At 52.7% G+C, this 21,462-nt stretch overlaps 1 protein-coding gene across 9 annotated transcripts in view; it reads left to right on the forward strand.

Annotated features, from left to right (window-relative positions):
- Positions 1–20,796, forward strand: part of DMPK (DM1 protein kinase) — a 50,690-nt gene extending 29,894 nt beyond the window's left edge. Inside the window, exons 5-15 of one of the 9 annotated variants that reach the window (XM_083753825.1) lie at positions 1,073–1,221; positions 3,509–3,602; positions 4,685–4,885; positions 5,003–5,266; positions 7,514–7,602; positions 8,539–8,647; positions 8,762–8,904; positions 10,443–10,540; positions 14,159–14,235; positions 14,806–14,886; positions 16,803–18,433. In XM_083753825.1, the coding sequence (XP_083609951.1) occupies positions 1,073–1,221; positions 3,509–3,602; positions 4,685–4,885; positions 5,003–5,266; positions 7,514–7,602; positions 8,539–8,647; positions 8,762–8,904; positions 10,443–10,540; positions 14,159–14,235; positions 14,806–14,886; positions 16,803–16,901 (1,404 nt within the window). In that variant the 3' untranslated portion in view covers positions 16,902–18,433. Of the gene's footprint in view, positions 1–1,072; positions 1,222–3,508; positions 3,603–4,684; positions 4,886–5,002; positions 5,267–7,513; positions 7,603–8,538; positions 8,648–8,761; positions 8,905–10,442; positions 10,545–14,158; positions 14,236–14,805; positions 14,887–16,802 lie in introns of all 9 variants that reach the window. The other 8 variants (XM_083753826.1, XM_083753823.1, XM_083753824.1 and 5 more) reach the window with 8 other exon arrangements.
- The last annotated feature ends 666 nt before the right edge of the window (positions 20,797–21,462 follow it).

A 21,462-nucleotide genomic window follows, 5' to 3' on the forward strand; every position in this document is an offset into this window, starting at 1 on the left:
AAAGGCCCTTTGCCTGGTTCCCTGTAACTTGGCTTCTCGCACTGAGGGAACCTCCAGAAGGAAGACCTGAGCACAACAGCCCTCTCCTCGGAAAATTGTATGCAGAGGCATATTTTTCCCCCCTCAGTGGAGGCAGTACATAGTTTAAGTTCAGTAAAACTGTAGCCTGCCCTGAGCTTTCAAGACACAAAGGCTAAATAGAGAACAGCGCATTCTACAAGTGAAGAACAGAGCCCTTCAAATTCGCACACCGGCCGTCGCTAAGTCACTATAGTTAATGTTTACCTCAGCTTCTCCATCTGCAGTATAGGGATAATAATAATAATAATACTATCTTGCCTTGTAGGGTTGTTTAAAGACAGCTGGGGAAAACAGTAGTAAATAAAATAAAATAAAAATAATAACTAGGGTCGGACAGAACTTCTTTACTGACTCCAGGTGTGGGCATCAGTTTGACACAGAGTGTAAGCACCCGCTCTCTCGCCAGAGTTTCTTCGGGCTTCATAGAATCATAGAGCTGGACGGGACCATGAGGCTCATCTAGTCCACCCCCTGCAACGCAGGAATATGCAGCTTCCCCATACAGGGATCGAACCTGCAACCTTGCGTTATCAGCACCACGCTCTAACCAACTGATCAATCCTGAGATTCGAAACCCTGGACTCAACTACATTAGTAAAAAATAAAACGTTATAAATGCGTTATTACACCGTGACAACAGATGGCGCTGTAGAACTAAGATAGGAACTCTATGAAATTTTCCATTGTGGGCTTTAAAACGTGTGTTTTTTCCTCAGAGCATTTTTTTATAACTTTGTAGATGCAGCCTCTGTCTCTGGTTGTGGCAGCTTGTGGGGGGACTTTGAGTTTTCGGGGCCCCAAACAGCAGTTGGCGTTGCAATAAACGATACCCCAGTCTTTGCCATCCTGGTGTCCTCTGGCTGTTTTGGACTACGATTCCCATCAGCCAGAGCTTGTCAGGTTGGAAAACACTGGTCTATGAGAACACGGCTACCTAAAAAGGAGGAACTGGTGCTGTTTCTTAATCTTTCTCAACTCCATCCATCCGTAGTATCTGGTGATGGACTACTATGTTGGGGGAGACCTCTTGACGCTGCTGAGCAAATTTGGGGACCGCATCCCGATGGAGATGGCTCGCTTCTACCTGGCCGAGATGGTGATGGCCATAGACTCAATACACCGGATAGGTTACGTACACAGGTAGGTGGAGCAGGCAGGTGGGGGTCTCGTGGCGGGAAGGGTCAAGAAAGAGCACTCTGGGCTAGGCCCCAGGAAACTCCGGCCCAGGGTCTGAATGTGGCCCTCTAGCCCTCTTTATGTGGCCCTCAGGACTCTCCCTAGGCCTCACCGTAACCAGCTTAGCTTTGCACACAGAAAGCTTTTGACTGGCTAGACTGGTGTTTGCAAAGTGGGCGATACCATCCCCTGGGGGGCGCTGGAACGATCCAGAGGGCAGTTGTAGTCTCAGGTGCAATTGGGGGGGCATTGAATAAAAATAAGGAGGCAGTGGAAACATAAAGGAAGAAAAGGAGAGAGGAAAAAATTGAAAAACAATTTAATCTATTATGTAATGACACTTCTTTTCCTTTGGCTCCCTGCACCCATTCACTTACCTCCCCCCCCCCCCGCCCAATCAGTCACCCTAAATCCCAGCTCTTCACTCCAGAATGGGCAGAACTCGAACCCGGCACTGGGGCTTCCACGCCCGGAGTTCCACGCCGATTTGCCGCCAGCTCCTCAAACCCCCAAATCCCTTCTCCTTTGCCCATCACTGTGTTCGAAGAAGCAGAATATTGAAGGCAGAGTGCGTGGGGGGGTGTTGGGGGGGGGAGAGATCAACCGCCTCCCACTTCCTTGCTTTTGCCTCTGGAATTTCTGGGCTGTAATCCCCTTGCAAAGCAAACCCTTTCGGTTTGCAGGTCTCCGCCAGGCTCCCCCCCCCTCCTGACTCTGCAGCCTGCTCCAGAGGCGGGCAGAGGAACGTCTATGGGGTCAGGAGGGGTTGTGGGGTGGGGAGGTCCAGGCAAGAATTCCAGAGTCTTTGTGACTCACCCGCCTCCCCGCCCCCAGCTGCTGGGTCCATGAGGCCGGCCGGCGCCCCCCTCACACACAGAGCTGCTCCCTGAGCCAAAACAGCCATAAATGTTGTCCTAGATTCATAATCGCCTAATTCATCTCCTGCTGTGCAAGACAAGCTGGGCTTCCCTCCAAACCACATGAGCAGCCGAGGCTTGGGAATGCAGAGGGGCCTGACGGTGGGGTGGGGGCAGAGCGAGGGAGGGGTGCTGGGGGGGTATTGAAGGCGGAGTGGCTTTCAAAGGAGGAATCCCCCAAGCAAGGGAAACCCTGACAGAGGCTTCTAGGGACCCGCTTAAATCTTGGGACCCTAACGGAGAATGCCCCACATTGTAGACAGGGTCTTTCCAGTGGTGACCTCCGGAACTCCGTCCCCAGGAAGTTCCTGTGCCTCCACTTTGTCCGTTTTGGGGAGAAATCTTGAGATGTTTTTCTTCTTTGGAATCCCAATTTTCGTTTTATTCATTGCGACAGGGAACTGACTGCCACTGCTCATGTTTTTGGGGAGAGGAGGTGGTCAGGAAAGACCCCCAAAGAACCACCTCCTGTGTGTTTTTACTCTCACCTAAATAGCTCCAAATACTGCTGATGAAACAAATCAGTAGGTCTTAATTTGGGCCCCAGCTGTGGACAGAAATGCCCTGTGGAGCATCGGATGGCATTGCCTCTGAGCATGTGCAGAGCTTCCTTCTTTTCTGTTCAGTAACCATGAGCAGTGCTGTATAGTTAAAGCCATAGCTGTCAACTTTTCCCTTTTCTTGCGAGGAATCCTATTCAGAATAAGGGAATTTCCCTTTAAAAAAGGGAAGCGTTGACAGCTATGGTTAAAGCTATGGCTTTCCCAGTAGTGATGTAAGGAAGTGAGAGCTGGACCATAAAGAAGGCTGATTGCCGAAGAATGGATGCTTTTGAATTCTGGTGTTGGAGGAGACTCTTGAGAGTCCCATGGACTGCAAGAAGATCAAAGCTCTCCATTCTGAAGGAAATCAGCCCTGAGTGCTCCCTGGAAGGACAGATCCTGAAGCTGAGGCTCCAATACTTTGGCCACCTCATGAGAAGAGAAGACTCCCTGGAAAAGACCCTGATGTTGGGAAAGATGGAGGGCACAAGGAGAAGGGGATGGCAGAGGACGAGATGGTGGGACAGTGTTCTCGAAGCTACCAGCATGAGTTTGACCAAACTGCGGGAGGCAGTGGAAGACGGAAGTGCCTGGCGTGCTCTGGTCCAGGGGGTCACGAAGAGTCGGACATGACTAAACGACAACAACAAACCATGAGCAGCAATCTGGCTGCCTTGCCAGAGGGGGCAGCCTTTGAGGAGGGACTGAGCCCCTCTCTACTTCCCCAGGACTCCTCGTTTCAGTTTCCCAGCCTCCATACTTTCTCACTTATCTCTTTCCACTCCCCAACAGAGACATCAAACCAGACAACATCCTCCTGGACCGATGCGGACATATCCGGCTGGGGGACTTTGGCTCCTGCCTCAAGCTCCGCAAAGACGGGACGGTGAGACTTGAATTGGGGGTGGGGGTGATTGGGGACAGGGAACCAGGCACAGGGCCTTCTTGGTAGTGGCCCCCGCCCTGTGGAACACCAACCCGTCAGCTGTCAAACAGATGAATAGCTACACAACTTTTTGAAGACACCTGAAGGCTGCCCTGTATAAGGAAGTTGTTAATGTTTGATGTTTATTGTGTTTTAATTATTTTGAAAGCTGCCCAGTGTGGCTGGGCAACCCGATCAGATGGGCAGTGTGGTGTTGTATTATTATTATTATTATTATTATTATTATTCAGCCTCAGTGGCGTAGCGTGGGTTGTCAGCACCCGGGGCAAGGCAAGTAATTTGCGCCCCCTAACCCGTGGATTTGCGCCCCCTAACCCTAACCCCCAGATGTTGCGCCCGGTGCGGCCGGCCCCCCAGCACCCCCCACGCTACGCCACTGTTCAGCCTGCCTTTAGAGGCAAACTGACATAATTAATTTGCCCTTTCTGAAACAATACAAAAACTGAAACATGGACACCCTCAGAAATTTGCACTTCTTTGAATTTTTCAGGGCAGTTCTCCAGCTAATAATAATTATTATTTTTATTTTTATGCCCCACCCAACCGGCTGGGTTTCCCCAGCCCCTCTGGGCGGCTCCCAGCAGAATATTATAAACATGATAATATATCAAACATTAAAAACTTCCCTAAACCGGGCTGCCTTCATAGGTCTTCTAAAAGCCAGGTAGTTGCTTATTTCCTTGACATTTGGTGGGAGGGCGTTCCACAGGGCAGGTGCCACTACCGAGAAGGCCCCTGCCTGGTTCCCTGTAACCTTACTTCTCACACTGAGGGAACCGCCAGAAGGCCCTCGGCGCTGGACCTCAATGTCCAAGCTGAACAATGGGGGAGGAGACGCTCCTTCAGGTATACTGGGCCTTTGAGGCCATTTAGGGCTTTAAAGGTCCGCACCAACACTTTGAATTGTGCTCGGAAACATGTGCCAAAATGTACATAGCTACGGCAAAGTGTAGGAAACACCTACTCCAGCAAAAACACACACACAAAAACCAGCACACAAATACGTGTTCTGTGTGTGGCAGGTCTGCTCAACGATAGCCGTGGGCACCCCAGATTACCTGTCCCCCGAGATCCTGCAAGCGGTGGAAGACGGCGCTCACTCCTACGGCACAGAGTGCGACTGGTGGTCCCTCGGCGTATTCGCCTACGAGATGTTCTTCGGCCACACTCCTTTCTTTGCCGACTCCGTGGTGGAGACGTACGGAAAGATAATCCATTTCAAAGTAAGCGAGGGGCAGAGGTCTGCGTGTCTATGTGGGTTTGCCTCTCCAGATGGAGAATCGGGGCCAAAATCTCTCCCTGGGTGCCCTTGCCGATTGTCAAAATTCCCCTTTCCGAAGGATCACTTCCGGTTCCCTCCGTCGGTGCCCGACATCCCTCCCGAAGCTCTGGCCTTGATCGAAGGGCTCATCTGTCCCCGGGAGATGCGGCTGGGGCGCAACGGAGTCCGGGACTTCCAGGAGCACCCCTTTTTTCTGGGCGTGGACTGGGACTCGCTGCGGGACTGCGCGCCGTCGTTCGTGCCCGAATTTGCCAACGCCACGGACACCTGCAACTTCGACGTGGTGGATGACTGTCTCACTGACATGGTGAGCGGGGGAGGGGTACGTGACTTTTTATTTGTGCCCCTCTACTCCCGATTCCTCCCCCCCCCCCGTGCCAGTTCATCTGAGAAACACCATTTAGGTAATAATAATAATAATAATAATAATAATAATAATAATAATAAATTTTATTTATATCCCACCCTCCCCAGCCGAAGCCGGGCATAAAATAGTACAACATTCTAAAATCATTTTGTTATAAAATCAGTTCAAACAAAATTCATGGCAACCACTGGGCTAGAGTTCTGTGAGGATTACCAAAGGAGGGGGTCAGGGTGTGCCTTGGCCAAAGGCCAGGTGGAACAGCTCCGTCTTGCAGGCCCTGCGGAAAGATGTCAAGTCCCGCAGGGCCCTAGTCTCTTGGGACAGAGCGTTCCACCAGATTGGGGCCACGGCCAAAAAAGCCCTGGCTCTGGTTGAGGCCAGCCTAAGCTCCCTGTGGCCCGGGACCTCCGAGATGTTTTTGTTTGAAGACTGTAAGTTCCTCTGTGGGACATACCAGGAGAGGCGTTCCCGTAGGTACGAGGGTCCTACGGGTAATTGTAGACTCCGGGGTTTGAGATGGTTCTACAGAGGTGTCACCTTCCTCGTCCCACTCTTCGGACAATAATTCCCATTGCTTCGCTCGTTTCAAAATGTGGCGAGCCAGCCCTACTGGGTATGGGGCAGTGAGGAGGGGATTCATGTTTATTCTCCTAGGTGGGGCCCAGGAAACTGCCCCAGAGTCCTGCCCTGAACTTGGCAGTTTACGACAGCTAAAACACAATCTTCACACACTTGGCTGAGTGTCATACCTAATGACTACAGCAGCTCATCCCCAGTAGGTCTTAGAAGAGTTTGGATTTTTTTCTTACCCCTTGAATCAGTTGCCGAGACTAAAAGTAGGGTTGCCCTATGTCTGGGAAAATCCATACGTAGAGCAACCCATGTCGGCAGTGTCGTTTTTGCTGCTTTCCCTGAAAAATTGCTCAGAAATGTCAATTTTTTGTGTGATTTCCGCCAAAAAAGTTCAACAACTTTGTTCCCCCGCCACAAAGCTTTTGTGTCCGGATTTTTTTTGAAATATGGCAACCCTACTCAAAGTTCCTATCTCACCACTGCCATCTAAGTCACCTCCCCTCCATGGGTTTTCCCCAAGCAATCAGAGACTATGCCTGCCTTCAGCCAACCTATCCTCCACTCTTTTCATGCCTCTCCTGGTTCTGGGAGACAAGTGGGGAGAGGAGCTTGATGCAGGAGAGGCGGGAAACACCTGTGATACTTCGCCAGCCAGACTCATCTCTGCCTCTTGGCCTCCCGCCTCTCCTGTTTCCTCTCCTGCCTCTGATTCTGAACTGCTCTCTGCCACAGACTCTCCCAGCTCACTAAACCCTGTTCCCTCTTCCGCCTCCAACACCTCCTCTTCCCCATCTTCTCCCTCTGACTACTCTTTTTTTTTACCAAAGCCAACATCATTTCCTCCCCATCCCCCCATACATTTACATTTTTATTTCCTCAATCCATCATATTATTCTTTTCTCCTTCATCCCCTCCGCCCCCACTCGATTTCCTCCACATACAATTTACAATAATCTTTGCATTCTATAATCTTCTCAAATCATCTATATATTCTTATTATCTTTCCTTACTAATTTTTTTCCATCCAGTACTTCACATCTTAATCAAGGCATATCTTTTTTTGAGCAATATTTTACCATATATTCATCAAAGCATTTTTAATTTTGGATTTGACTGGTTTCTTCTTATAGCAGTTAATTTTGCCAAAATTAAATATTCATTTAGTTTACAAATCCATTCCTCCTTTGTGGGTATAGTTTGTGACTTCCACCTAGCAGCAGTCACTATTCTAGCAGCTGTACTTGCATATAGAAAGATTCTTTTTCCCCACCCTGGTATCTCATCATCTACTCTTTGTTGTCCCACCACCAATCCCCTGGCTCTCAGCCTTCTTCCCTTGGTCCACCCCCCAGCTGGTTTCTCCCACTATTCCTCTGCCCCCAGCAGGCCCATGGCATTCCCTGAAAGTCCGCTGCAGAAACCCTAGTGCATTTTTTCTCAGCCTTGATCCCCCAGTTGCTATAATCTGATGACGTTGAGGAACCCAAGGTTGAGGTACCACTGTATGTAAATCCGGCACTGCCAGTAGGGGGCGCTATGCCCAGCCTGCTGCTGCTGCTCCAGTTAGAACTGACCCCCCCAAAAAAACACCCACCCACCCTCTGTGTGCTTGTGTCTCCCCTTTCCTAGGAAACCTTGTCAGATGTGATGGAGAGCTCTCCGCTCGGCGTGCACCTGCCCTTCGTGGGGTATTCGTACACCTACACGGCAGCAGCAAAGTAAGATGCCTTTGGGGGTGCCGGGGGGGCGCTTGGGTTGGGAACCCCTAGGCTGGTGTCAGAAGCCAGTTGCAGGCCCTGAAATTGAGGTAGCCGGACGCCAGGAAAGGAGGGGGGTCCCGTCACCTGTGCAGAAGGTGGCAGTGGTACACCTAGGGTGAATCTAGACCTATATAGAAAAAAATGCTTTTTAAAAAATGACCGTTTTAAAATATATATTGATTTTTTCATTAGCTCACCATCGCCATCTGGTGTCCTGTTTGTGTAATGCGCTTAAAACACACTTAAGACGTTACATTTGCAACAACGTAGTTGAGTCCCTGAGGGACGCGGGTGGCGCTGTGGGCAGTGGCGTAGCGTGGGTTGTCAGCACCCGGGGCAAGGCAAGTAATTTGCGCCCCCTAACCCGTGGATTTGCGCCCCCTAACCCTAACCTCCAGATGTTGCGCCCGGTGCGGCCGGCCCCCCCTGCATCCCCCACGCTACGCCACTGGCTGTGGGTTAAACCACAGAGCCTAGGACTTGCCAATCAGAAGGTCGGTGGTTCGAATCCCCACGACGGGGTGAGCTCCCATTGCTTGGTCCCTGCTCCTACCAACCTAGCAGTTCAACAGCTCGTCCAAGTGCAAGTAGATAAATAGGTACTGCTCTGGCGGGAAGGTAAACGGTGTTTCCGTGCGCTGCTCTGGTTCGCCAGAAGCGGCTTAGTCATGCTGGCCACATGACCTGGAAGCTGTACAGCGGCTCCCTCGGCCAATAAAGCGAGATGAGCGCCGCAACCCCAGAGTCGGCCACGACTGGACCTAATGGTCAGGGGTCCCTTTACCTTTACCTAGCTGAGTCCCTGGTCCCAAGTTGACCCCTGGGCAAAACGGTCCTGCAGCAACGTGGAGACCCTGCCAGGATTGGGTCCGTGAGGCTCTCCCTTTCTCTCAGACAGAATGAGCCGGAGGAAAGAGGCCGCGGGGACGTCAGCATGGAGGTCGACAGCAGCCAGAGGACTTTGCCCCCAGAGCAGACCCCCAAGCAAACCCCGGAGGAGCTGGTAGGTTGGGGGACCAACTGGAGCCAGGATGGGGCGGTGGAGAGCCTGATCTGGTACCCAGAGGCACCTCAGTGTCTGAGGTTTCACAGACACCTCCGTCTTACTCCCTACCAGGCATGCAAACTCCCGGATGGGCAGAAACTTGACGTGGCCACTTTCCTAGAGTTGCAGTCGGTACTTGAAGAGGAGCTGAGAAGCCGGGAGATGCTGTGTCAAGAGCTCAGCATGGTCAAGGTGGCCAACCAGACCTTTGCCAGGTGAGGGTTATGGGTTTTAGGATATTGATGTTCCATTCCACCTTAAGAGCGGGCATGTGGAGTTGTTGTATGTCACGTCTGTTTACTTCCAGCACAGCCTGCTGGGAACTTCTGTTGTGTATAGCTTTTGCTTTTACTTGGACATGAAAGAGAGCAGGCATGTTTTCTTTGTCCTGAACTACGCTGAATAAACTGCTTGAAAATATGCTTTAAGGGATGCGGGTGGCGCTGTGGGTTAAATCCCCATAACCAGGTGAGCTCCTGTTGCTCGGTCCCTCTCCTGCCAACCTAGCAGTTCGAAAGAACCTCAAAGTGCAAGTAGATAAATAGGTACCACTCTGGCGGGAAGGTAAGCTTCCTTGACCTCCATTAATTCTCCTTGAATGATGCTCTCTTCCAAATCCCTCTCCCCCCACACTTTCTCCCTCTCTTGATCTGGATTTTCTCATTCCAGAGTTACTCCGTGAGAATTATCCCATTCGAGAGAGGGGAAAGGTTGGGAAGCCAGGAATTTGGAGGAGACTCTCCTATGTTTCCACGAAGAATGAATAGAGTCTGAGGAAGCTGGACTTTCCATGTTAGACGGCAGACAGGGTGAATGGGCCCAATTCCCTTAGGCACATGAAGGCTGAAAGTTACTGAAATGATATAGTTAATAGGGCATGAAAAACAAACCTACCGTATTTTTTGCACTATAAGACGCACCAGACCACAAGATGCACCTAGTTTTTGGATGAGGAAAACAAGAAAAAAAATATTCTGAATCTCAGAAGCCAGAACATCAAGAGGGATCGCTGCGCAGTGAAAGCAGCAATCCCTCTTGCTGTTCTGGCTTCTGGGATAGCTGCACAGCCTGCATTCACTCCACAAGACGCACACACATTTACCCTTTCTTTCTTAATTGTACTGTTTTACTGCTTTGTGTTGTCGCTCCTGGGCTCCGCCGGCAGGAAGGGTGGCGTGGAGCTTTAATAAAGTTAAATGACGCAAGTTGCTTCAGGGTAAGAACAGCAGTAAACATATCTGATAACTTATCTGAAAACTTATATCTGATAACTTATATCTGAAAACAGTGTGGAGAAGATCAGGTACAGAATAACTAGAATATGCAACCATGGAGGAGGGGGGATCCCAAAATTACTGAATTGTTTGATAGGAATTTCGAACGTGTTGTAAATTCTATGGAAAATATATATACAGTGGTACCTCTGGTTGCGAACGGGATCTGTTCTGGAGGCCCGTTCGTGATATGAAAAGAGCGCAACCCACAGCGGCGCGTCTGCGCACGTGTGGGTTGCGATTCGCTGCTCCTGCGCATGCGCGTGATGTCATTTTGCACTTCTGCGCATGCGCGAGCGGCGAAACCCGGAAGTAACCCTTTCCGGTACTTCCGGGTCGCCGCGGGACGTAACCTGAAAGAACGTAACATGAGGTATGACTGTATATAAAATAATAACAACATTAAATAACGAGTAGCTCAGTCCTTCTCCCAGGTTTCCCACTTTCCTCGCCTGATTGTCTTGTCTTTTCATGCCCAGCCAACTCAAGGAAGCCGAGAGCCGCAATTTGGAACTGGAAGCTCAGATCAAACGCCTGGAGGAGCAGATCGAAGGGATGAGGCCGATGGCCGAGGAAGGCAAGTTTCACCAGAGCCCCGTCCCTCCTCCTGCCTGCAGCCCCACGCCCAGCTTGCGTTCCTGGCAGACTCCTTCAGCTTGCTGACCACTCCCTTCGGCTCCAGCTCTTTCACCCCCTTCCCTTCCACGGTTTGGTAGAAGCACGTCTCCCAAGGCCAGCGCTGCGCCCAGAAGCAAGGCAGGGAGCTCGGCCCCAGCTGCACACACGGACTGAGTGCTTTGGACTACAACTCCCAGCATCCACAGCCAGCATGGCCAACAGTCGGGGATGGTGGGAGTCGCGGTTCAAAACGTCCGGAGGGAACCATATTGGTGACGGCGGGCAGTTGAAGGGAGGTGCACGCGCGAGAGAAAAATCGTTTTTCACACCACACATTGAAAGCATTGTGGTACCACTTTAAACCGTCATGGCTTCCCCCGGAGGATTCTGGGAGCTGTGGCTTGTTCAGGGTGCTGCTAGACCTGTTGTTGTTTTTATTTTGATTACGTATTTTGTGGTTTTTATATTTTTTATTTCGTTCTCTGAAGTGCCTTGAAACCTCTGGGCTATAGGGCGGTATATAAATTCAACTAATATTAATATTCTTATTAATAATAATAGACCTACAGTGGACGCTCGGGTTGCGAACATGATCCATGCGGGATGCACGTTCGCAACCCTCAGGGGCGCATCTGCGCATGCGTGGGTTGCGATTCAGCACTTCTGCTCATGCGTGATCTCTGAAACCCAGAAGTAACCCGTTCCGGTACTTCTGGGTTTCGGAGCGTCCGTAACCTGAAAAAACGCCACCTGAAATGTCTGTAATCCGAGGTATGACTGTATTTTCCTCCAAGAGCTACAATTTCCAGAGTAGTTTATCCATCTATCCCTCTTCACAGGGAACCCTGGGAACTGTAGTTTGGGGGGGAGGATAGGGAGGTTTCCTAACAAAGCTCAGCACCCTGAACAACCTACAGCTGCCAGGATACCTTTGGAGGAAGCAGTGACTGTTTACAAAGTGGTCTCTTGGCTCTTTGGGTGTTTGGTGCGTACTCAGAGCAGACCCCTTGGCCAACTTGAGCCCACGGATTCTGAGGCTGCTTAAAACGCAGTGAGGCTACCCCCACTCCCTGCCTTTCCAGAGTGGGGGCCCACATTTCCAGAGAGATGACTAGGCTGTCTTTGCCCGATGTTCATCGCCGGATCCACCAGCAGGCTGAATGCTTGGATCTCTAGGCCCAGCTCCTCACTGACTGGGTTTGGAGTGAGGAGGGAGCACCAACCTGCCCCCCGGCCCCATCTAGCAGTAGCCTAGAACGAAAGGGCATAACTTGGAATAACCTATTAAACATTAAAAGCTTCCCTAAACTGGGCTGCCTTCAGATGTCTTCTAAAAGTCTGGTAGTTGTTGTTCTCTTTGACATCTGGTGGGAGGGCGTTCCACAGGCGGGTGCCACCACCGAGAAGGCCCTCTGCCTGGTTCCCTGTCACTTGGCTCCTCGCAGTGAGGGAACCGCCAGAAGGCCCTCGGCGCTGGACCTCAGTGTCCGGGCAGAACAATGGGGGTGGAGACGCTCCTTCAGGTATCCAGGCATGCCCTCCGAGTCTCACAACCAGGACACACGTCTTCCCGTCTGCGTTCCTGCACAAGTCACATGCAAGATCATGGAGCCCTAAATACACTATTTTTCTCAGAGCTGTGCTCTCGCACAACGGCACGGCACCCCAAAACGTGATTGGGGGGCGCGCCATGCGAGATTGCGGCCCTGAGAAAACCACAAGGGCTGGGCGCAAAATCATGTGAGGTCACGACACCAAAAATGGCCACTGTGCTCTTGCCGGGGCGATGAGATGTTCCATTTTTTCCAGGACACTGGCAGGGTCTGTTCCATGCTCTACCTCTGCTGTTGTGTCTCAAGTGGGGAAGAGTTGTTCATGCACTCAAGTCCTGTTTGGGGCATCTGGTTAGCTATTTTGATACAGTGGTGCCCCGCAAGACGAACGCCTCGCAAGACGAAAAACCCGCTAGACGAAAGGGTTTTCCGTTTTGGAGGCGCTTCGCAAAACGAATTTCCCTATGGGCTTGCTTCGCAAGACGAAAAAAATCTTGCATCCCCCCGCGGGTTTTTTTCCGCTTTTTCCGCCCTTTTCTTAAGCCGCTAAGCCGCTTATCAGCTGTTCCGCTGATAAGCCACTTAACAGCTGATTGCTGGAAGCCGCTTGACAGCTGTAGCGCTAATCCGCTAAGCTGTCAATGGGCTTGCTTCGCAAGACGAAAAAACCGCTAGACGAAGAGAATCGTCTAGCGAGGCACCACTGTAACAGGGTGTTGAACCAAATGGGGACTTAATTGTCCTGGTGCATCAGGCCTTTTCCTAGGTTCTTAGGTGTGCTGCAGGTGGTCTGTACGCAGAGCTGCCTTAGGCATATCCGGTGCCGTGGTGCAAAGATCCCTCCAGTGCCCCACTCCGTTTCCCAGAGTTGTCGACCTTTTCCCAAGCCTCTGCAAGGGTCGCTCTCCTCCCGAGGAGGCTTGGGAAGCAAGCTGCATGCCCACCAGCCATATGGTTGATGGGGCACAGCTGGTGGGTGTTCAGGAGGGAAAGGGGAGGCCGCCGGCAAAGCTGCACAGCTGCCCCACTCGCTGGGGTGCCTCGAGAGGCCAGCGCCCTGGCGCGACGCACCACTAAGCCCTATGGAAACAACGGCTCTGTCTGTACGGGAGTGTGCTGGTCCTGTGGGCTACCTGAGAGGCGAGGTCCAAGTCCGGTCCGTGGTCAAAGGTGCAACATGGAGGCAGTCTGTAGTAGCTGAAGCTGGGTGCAGGGCAGGGAGTCGGATGAAGTCAGGAACAGGCTTGCAAGCAGGGAGCCAGGGCGGGTCAGGCAGAAAAGCAGGACAGGGTTCAGGCAGGAACTAGCAACCAACAATGTTGTTCCCACAACTGGGACTGGGGCTGGCTGGCTTTTATCTGCCCCGAGGCACAGGGCGGCCCCGATCCTCTGGTGACTCGCCTCTCCTGGCCTGGAGGTGAGCACTTCTCCTGCGGGAACTTAGTTCCCTCCACCCCTCTGCCCTGAGCCTCTGCAGCTCAGGAGAGGCTGGAGGGTTACCGGACCCAGAGGCAACCTCAGCTTCCCCTGACGGGGCTGAGAGTGGAGCACCTGCAGGCAATGGGTCCTCCATCGCCTCAGGAGCCAGAGCAGACTCAGCTGACGCCTGCACCTGAGGATCCAGCACAGGTGAGGGCCCTTCAGGCTCAGGCCCCAGCCATGGCTCAGCTGGTTCTGGAGGCGGAGACTCCTGTGCAGGCTGGGATCCCTCAGGTTCAGCATCCGAGTCCGAATCCCAGGCCATCACAGTGAGCCACGACAGCACATGAGAGCTATCAATCGCCGAGGGTCAAGTGAGAAGCCTGCTGGCCTTTGTGCGCCGAGGGAAGCATAGCATGCGATGTGCGGCGCATGGCAACGGAGCCGCTTCTTTTGCCCAGCATGCCTGCCGGCTTGTTCCCGCATGCCTTGTAGGCTAGCCTCTTTCTCCGTACATTGTCCTCCCCTTCCCCACCTGTTCACCACCAACACCCCGCCCCCCCCCACAAAGGAAACTCGGCCCCACGTTTCTCTTTTCCTTCCAGCTGCTCTGGGCTGGAGCCCCCGCTGGCCCCCCAACCACACCCACCCTTTCTTGTGCCGCGTGGAGTGCCTGGCAAATGTAAGCCTGACTCTGCAGGTTGCCGTACCTCATGGAGGAGGTGGGGGAGGGAAAGGGATGTGTGTGTCCCCCCCCCTCGCCCCACAAGCTTAGGCTCCCTTCTGGGTGAGGAGGGGAGATGACTCTTTCTAGTCTGTCCAATATTGGGGTCCTCTGTCTCTGGGGCTCTGTGGGTTCTGCATCAACCTTCCGTGCCCCCCAAGTTCCGCATTCAGAATATATTTTGCATTTTGTTTTTGGAAAGGGGGTGGGTGCAGCTTATTTACATTCTCTGATGCAACTTTGCTTTTGTGTTTCAAATATTAGACTTCCTGGTTTGTTGCGTTTTTCTTGAAAAGGCGAGAGACGGGAAAGGTTTAATTTCAAAAGGACTAGAAACTTGGTACCATAAAGACAAGGGGCTGTTCACAAATGGCAGCTGGGGGGGTGTGGGGGTTTCTGGCTGGTTTGTGCACAGAGAAAGAAAGGAGCTGTGCTTTGACCTGGTCTCTTCCCCTCAACCCACCCACTCGCCGCCGCCCCCCAATTGCCTGGCACTCTGCACCCCTGACTTCTGCTCTCTCTTTCCAGCAAGGCGGCACCATGGCATCTCGGCTTTGTGAATACCCGCTTGTGGTACCTCTGTACCGGCACTTGTTGCTCTTTTCTAGGGTACGTTCATCGCGCATGTGTGAACACACAGACCTCTCTCTCTCTCCCCCTCTTCTCTGCTCACCTGAAGCCAGTGCTTGCTTGGCCTGAGAGCGGCCTTCCGCTCCCAGCTCTTCTGGTATCGTGTTCTTTTACACACACACCCCGACTGACGGAAAGCCATCGAGGGCAAAAAGCAGGCCCTGTGCAGAGACGGGGCAACACAGCCTGATTGGAAGGTGGTTGGGGCAGAGCACTGATTGCAGAAGAGGGATTAAAATACTTGAAAAACTGCCTCCTTCCCTACAGGTCCTCTTGGGGGCTGAGCTTGGCAGTGGGGCCCCTCTTGATTGTCCCTCTGCCCTCAAGAGGATTGGGGGTGGGGTGGGCCTTCTCTGTGGTGGCCCCTAAAGTGTGGAACCCCCCCCTCCATTATGCAGCTTAGGGAGGCTGCTCTTGCACCCTGGCCTTTGACACCTGAGGTGTATATTTTTAGACTTCCAACTTAATTTTAGGGATTGAAAGTTGTTTTGAACTGTTTTTTTAATGCAGTGTTTTAATCGGGTAACCCGCCCCACCCCCACCCCAGGGACTTTGGGGTGAAATAAATAAATAAATTTAACGGCAATAAAAGCTGCCATTTACCGTATTTTTCGCTCTATAAGACGCACCAGACCACAAGACGCACCTAGTTTTTGGAGGAGGAAAACAATAAAAAAAATATTCTGAATCTCAGAAGCCAGAACAGCAAGAGGGATCGCTGCGCAGTGAAAGCAGCAATCCCTCTTGCTGTTCTGGCTTCTGGGATAGCTGCACAGCCTGCATTCGCTCCATAAGAAGCACACACGTTTCCCCTTACTTTTTAGGAGGGGAAAAGTGAGTCTTATAGAGCAAAAAATACGGTATTTAATAGCCTTTCTTGTGGCACATGGTTTTGGAATAATATGGCGCCAACGGGCCTGTCCGCTTAGGCTGAAGTGTTTCCCTGTTTTCTTACGCCTAAAAGTTCAGGCCGAAGGCCCAGCTTGCCAAGAACCGGGCCACCCTTTCCCATTTCGCCGCCCCCACCAAACCCTCCCCAACTGGAGTCACATAGCCTTGGCTTCTGGCGGTATCGTGCAAGAGGTCCCAGAAGTCTCCGTACAATTTCGCGGGGCTCTCGCAAGATCTTGCCAGAACCCAGGAGCCACTGCAACCACTTCCCCAGCAGTCAAGATACGCCTGAAGAATGCTCCTTGGATTCTGTTGCCTCAGCCTACCTCATGGACGGGCCGGCCCAGAACTGTCTGCTCCAGTTCTCTCCAGCCATTTTGTCCTCTGGAGCCCATTGGGAGGCTGGCTGCTCCGTCTCTCCATGAGTGCCAGTTCTTCACAGTTTGTTCTCTGCCAGCCTCTGCTGAGCACCACCAAGGACCAATCCATTCCTGAAGAAATCTAGTGTGCCAGGGAAAAGGGCACTAGCCTACTTCGACATGCTAGCTTTCCTTGGGCAGGAACCTTTTAATTTTAGGGCAGAATACTCAGTTGTGAGGACACCCGGCCTTGCAGTGGTACACCCAGGCGTGGCTTGACTGTGAGAGTAGCAGGAGTGACTGAGCACAGAGAAAGCAGGATTGTGTAGTTATTCTTACATACCTGAAAGCAAACCTTCCCAGGGGTTGAGGGCGCCTCCCAAGTTTTATTTCAAACTAGTGTCCTTCGGCTGAGGTTTCTGGGAAGGCAGGGCCTTTTTGGAGTGGCCCCGTCTGCCCAGAAGCTCAGCCTATTATTACTGTTACTTGCATGGGACGGGGCAAGCCAGGGACTCTCCGAACAAGCGGGATGACTTACGGTCCCTTGTGGTTCCAGCAGCAGGGATCCGCTGGGTCTCAAACCCACTGGCTCCCCCAAACCCAAGGGCTTTCTTCTGTCTTGACCAGCCTGTTTTCCCTTCACAGGTACATAGGCCCTGCATCGTCAAGGTGGGATACCTGCTCTTATGCACTGGCAGATTTGCCCTGGACGCCTCTCCTCGGAGCCTGGTGGAGGTGGCATGAAGGCCATCGGCGAGGGGGGCGACCCTTGTGCCCAACAGCTGCTGCTCCGTCCGCTCTGCCCTTGCCAGGCGCCTGGGACAACCTCCTTTATCACTTGCCAGCTGCCCCCAGAAGGGAGATTGGGGCCCAGAGGGCCGAACGCCCCCTTCGGCTTGCGCCCTGGCAAGGAAGAAGACCCTTTGCGATCCAGATGCTGCCTGAACCAACGGCCGAGCCCCCGCCACTCCCTGGGACCTTGCTTCCCTACACTCCGAGCCTTGCCTCTGAACTTGCCTTGCTTTGTGAAGACAGCCCTGGTCTCCCCAGCTCACATTACTGGTAGAAGCCAGGGAGGAATTTCCTAAAGGTCCACGAGTGGCCGAAGAGAACCCGGCAGAGACCCCCCCCCCCAAGACCTCTCGACCCCCAGCTCCTTCCCATTTTTTATCCTCAGGCTGCTCCGCCTCAAACGCGAGGGGCAAAATTTGGGAGCTGCTGTAGGATCCAGGAATCCCAGCATCCTCAGTTTAACCCCTTAAATTCCTGTAGGGGAAGGAGCCCAGGAATCCTGCCCCCCAGCCCTTCTAGTCAGCCCCCCCATCTCTGATTCTGACATGGCTGTTTCCAAGAGGTGAAGGCTTGGGGGGGGGGGGGATTCCTTCGTGGCAAGTGTCTTCCTGGGGACGCAGCTTCCACTTACCCCTTTTGCACCGAGGCGACGCTCCCCCCTCGGATCACGACTGCCGCCCCAATGACCCATGGCTGCTTTGCACCAGCTCCTACCCACCCCCTTGGGAGTTTGGCGCAAGGGCAGTCGGCGGAGGGGTGGCTGATGGAAGAGGACTGGACTCGGATTCTGGTTTTGCTTGGAGGACGCTCTGCTATCGGCGGAATCCGCGCAAGCAGATGTTGTACGCCGTGCTTCCGAGTCACGCTTCGCACCTGGGATTGGCTGGGCTAAGACTAGGACGGTCTCTGGGTAGCTGCCCCAAAGCCCAGGCGGGACCTTGGAGAAGACTGCAAAGCTAGGCATGTCTCAAGTTCGCTTGATGGGAAGCGCCACCGGCAAGAGAAAAATGACTTATACCTGCACTTCTACACTTCTGGCACCTGGTGGCAGCACCAAGCCTTTCTTGCTCCACACTGCTGCACATACACAAGGTTGTTGGTAATTTATTTGGGATTGTGGTGTTTAGCTGTAAATCTTATTTCCCCCTCCAGCAGGTGGCGGACCTCTGTTCCCTGCCTCTTCCAAAAGGTGGGTGCGCAATCGTCTCTAACAAAGGGAAGCGCACAGGAGAATGTTTAGCTTGAAGTGGGGGGGGGGGGAACTGTGCTAGTTTTAAGGTTTTGCACTATGCTCTTCTCTTGGTCCCTGGTCACCTTCCTTTCTCCCCATATTTATTATTCCGTCTCCCCCCTCCCCGTCCCACGGTGTAATAATACGGCACACAGGGGCTGGATGCATGAGAACACTGTACGTTTGTGACAATGTGTGTTAAGGATGTTGCTGCTCCCTCTTCAGAGATGAAATAAAATTGGATTCTTCCGTAGCCTTTTGCTGCACTGCAATGGAGGAATTTTGCAACTAGGGGCCAAGACAAAACACGGGAGGGGAAGGAACTGGGGCAGGTGGCAAGACACACTCATGCCACCATCACAAGCAACTCCACGCTTTCACACGTGACAAGGAAAACGACTGTCTCACGCACTGAGTTTTGCAGAACAGAGCTCTCTCTGTTTCCTTAGAGCACCCACCGTGGTGGTTTTTTTTACTGGCACCAGAATTTATGTTCCACAAGCTTCCGTTCCTCCTCCTCCTCCCTCGAGCCCCCCACCCCACCCCCAAAACCACCAACATTTAGCAGGGGAGGCTGTGGTGTGAAAACTGTCTCTTTAGTATAAATAGGAGTTCACGATTCTATAATTTAAACACTCTTCAGACACAACAGTAACAAACGTTTAGAGAGCAGGTAGTAAAGTGACGAAGGCACAGGGGGGGGCGTCATCGTCGCAGCTTCTGGGCGTGTTCTTCTGCGGACTTTGGGGTGGGGGGAGTTTGGGGGTCTCGGCTGCCAGACACCAGCTGGCGGGCAAATGTCGCAGGACCGGGAGGAGAGGGAGGCAGACAAGAGTGCGAGGGCAACATGCATTTGGGAGGCGGGGGGGGGGGGGAGAGAGCAAAAGTAATACTGTCCGCCAAGGTCTCTGCGAAGGATCCAAGCAGACCTGGGGGAGGGGGGCAAGGCAGAGTCCCTCCTCTGCTCCCCACGTTCCTCTGACCAGGCTGGGATGAAGCGGGTGTGAAGATTGTGTGAAGTGGCTCGGCACCCAGTATGGCTTTTTTTCCTGGGGGAGGGGAGCCAGTCCCGTGGTCGTCGGTCCTCTGAGAGAGGGGCTTTTTCACCCACCCACCCACCTACCCCAGTTGGTTTCTCTGGCAGCTGGGCCGCGTTTTGCAAACATGCAGAGCTGACGATGGGTTCACAGTGAGCATAGCGTGACATACAAGACGGGTCCCCTTGCCAGGCTGGCGTCCGCCCGCCCGCCTTCGAGCCTTTGCCGGGCAGCTGATAGGTGGTCCCAAGGTGAAGGCTCGTGGTGAACGTGGGTGGTTGGGCTAGAGGCGGGCAGAGTCTCCTGGGTGCGTCTCGAATGCTAAGGGCCCAACCCCAGGATGTGTGCAGGTATTACCAACGAGAGTGTGGGCGCCTCTGGGCATGCGCAGGTGGCCACCGTAAAATGACAGCCGGCTCCCCTGGGATCCGAGGGAAGTTCCTAACGCCCTTTTGTGTTGGAAACCAGGCATGGCAGGCAGGCTGCCCTGCCTTCAGAGCAACTCAGTCAAGCGCTGCTCCTGCCCAGGCTTGCAGCCACCGGAAACGCTATAAAACAAGGGCTGCTTTTGAATCCACTGGGCAGCGCCAGGCCTCAACCAATTCTACTGGTGAGTTTGGAGACTGTTACAGGCACAAATCCTGGCCCCCCCATGACCACGATAAACAGGCAAACTGGTAGGACATGGGATGCTTCTGCAGAAACCAGCATCCTTTATCCTGGCTCTTGCTGGAAGCTCAGATACGCAGGGCAAGGAGCTGCAAACGGAATACTACTCCCCACAAAGAAAACTGCTCCTAGTGCATGTAGCCCAGGGCTTCCCTCTAAGCCTGTCGGTGCTAAAGCAAAAACAGCGAGAGGGAGAAGTCCTGGGATCCTCTTGGAAGTTTGCGGGAAGTTTTCAGCCCAGGTTATTGGAATTTTTTTGCCCAGCACCCCTCCCCAAACTGCACCCTCCCAGGTGTTTTGGGCTACAACTCCCCACAGCTGCGCAGGCTGGGCCTTGTGGGAGTTGTAGTCCCAAACGCCCGGAGGGCGCCGGGTTGGCGAAGGCTGCTCTGCCTGTACTCCAGGGTGTAAGATAAACCGCACAAACGTGGCACTGCGTACATAAATGCAGGTGTGGTAAAGAGAGGCTCAAAGCTGCCCCAAATTGTACTTTTAACGCTTATGAAGAAATAAGAAAAATAGAACACACTTGCAGAAAACTGGCTCTCTGTGCGTGTCTCTTAAGACTGCCCTCAATCGCCAAAGGATCAAAGGATGCTAGGAATATTTTAAATGGCCACATGCTGAATGAAACACGTGTATTTTGGAGCAGCTGTTTTCTGCGACAGGAGGGGTTGTAGCTGGCGCTAAGCCCTGCTTTGAGTAGACCCACTTAAATTACTTTGGCCCACTAATTCCAATGGGTCTACTCTGCGTAGGGCGTTGCATCAGGTGCAACCCAGAATCCTCAAGCAGATCAAAATCTTTCCCAGAATAGACACATATTCCTATCATTTTTTCTGTGGACAGAATACAGATAGGCGGCTGAAATGTCTAGAGATAAGCTCTACTGGGATCCTGGCCATGCCCCCAACAAAGACCTACCATGGCATCCCCAAGGCTCTCTTAAGGCTCTGCGCAAAGTTATGCACCAGAACGGCTGCCCAGCCTGAATTTCTGCCCATGCTGCTCTTTGCTTCAGCCCTCGGACTCTTGTCTCTGGCTAAGAGGCTTGGGGAGAAAAGAAAGCAGACAGCTTTCTCTGCCGCTGCCGGCAGCAGCCGACGACATCACAGAATTGGCTCCACCTAAAACATTTGCCCTCTCCTACTAAGCCACATCCACAGTAGGAAAACCGCCGAGCCCAAGCAACCATCTACCGGGACAGATGAACTTCCAGTTACTGCATGGATAATTCCGCTTCCGTATCCCTGTTCTCTTAAACATCTTCCACTAGTGCCCAAATTTATTCTTTTGAAAACAAGATGGCAGCTGCTCTTCCTGTAAATGCAACCCTTCAAAGTCGAGGGTTTGAGACTCTGGGCTTCCGAGCGGCTGAAACATCCCCATCAATTTCCTTGCACCTGCCTGGGGCTGGCAGCCCATGCTCAACATTAGGAGGGCTGGCTATTTAAAATGCGCATTGACAGACTGGGCGCACATATGTCAATCAAACTAGGGTGGGGAAAGCCATGTGGTACAAACAGGCCCAAGCAGTTTGAGGGCAGAGCGCATCTTGCTGGCCCAGAGACAAGAT

The sequence above is a fragment of the Podarcis gaigeae genome (assembly GCF_964106915.1).
Source record: "Podarcis gaigeae genome assembly, chromosome: 8".
Taxonomy (NCBI): domain Eukaryota; kingdom Metazoa; phylum Chordata; class Lepidosauria; order Squamata; family Lacertidae; genus Podarcis; species Podarcis gaigeae.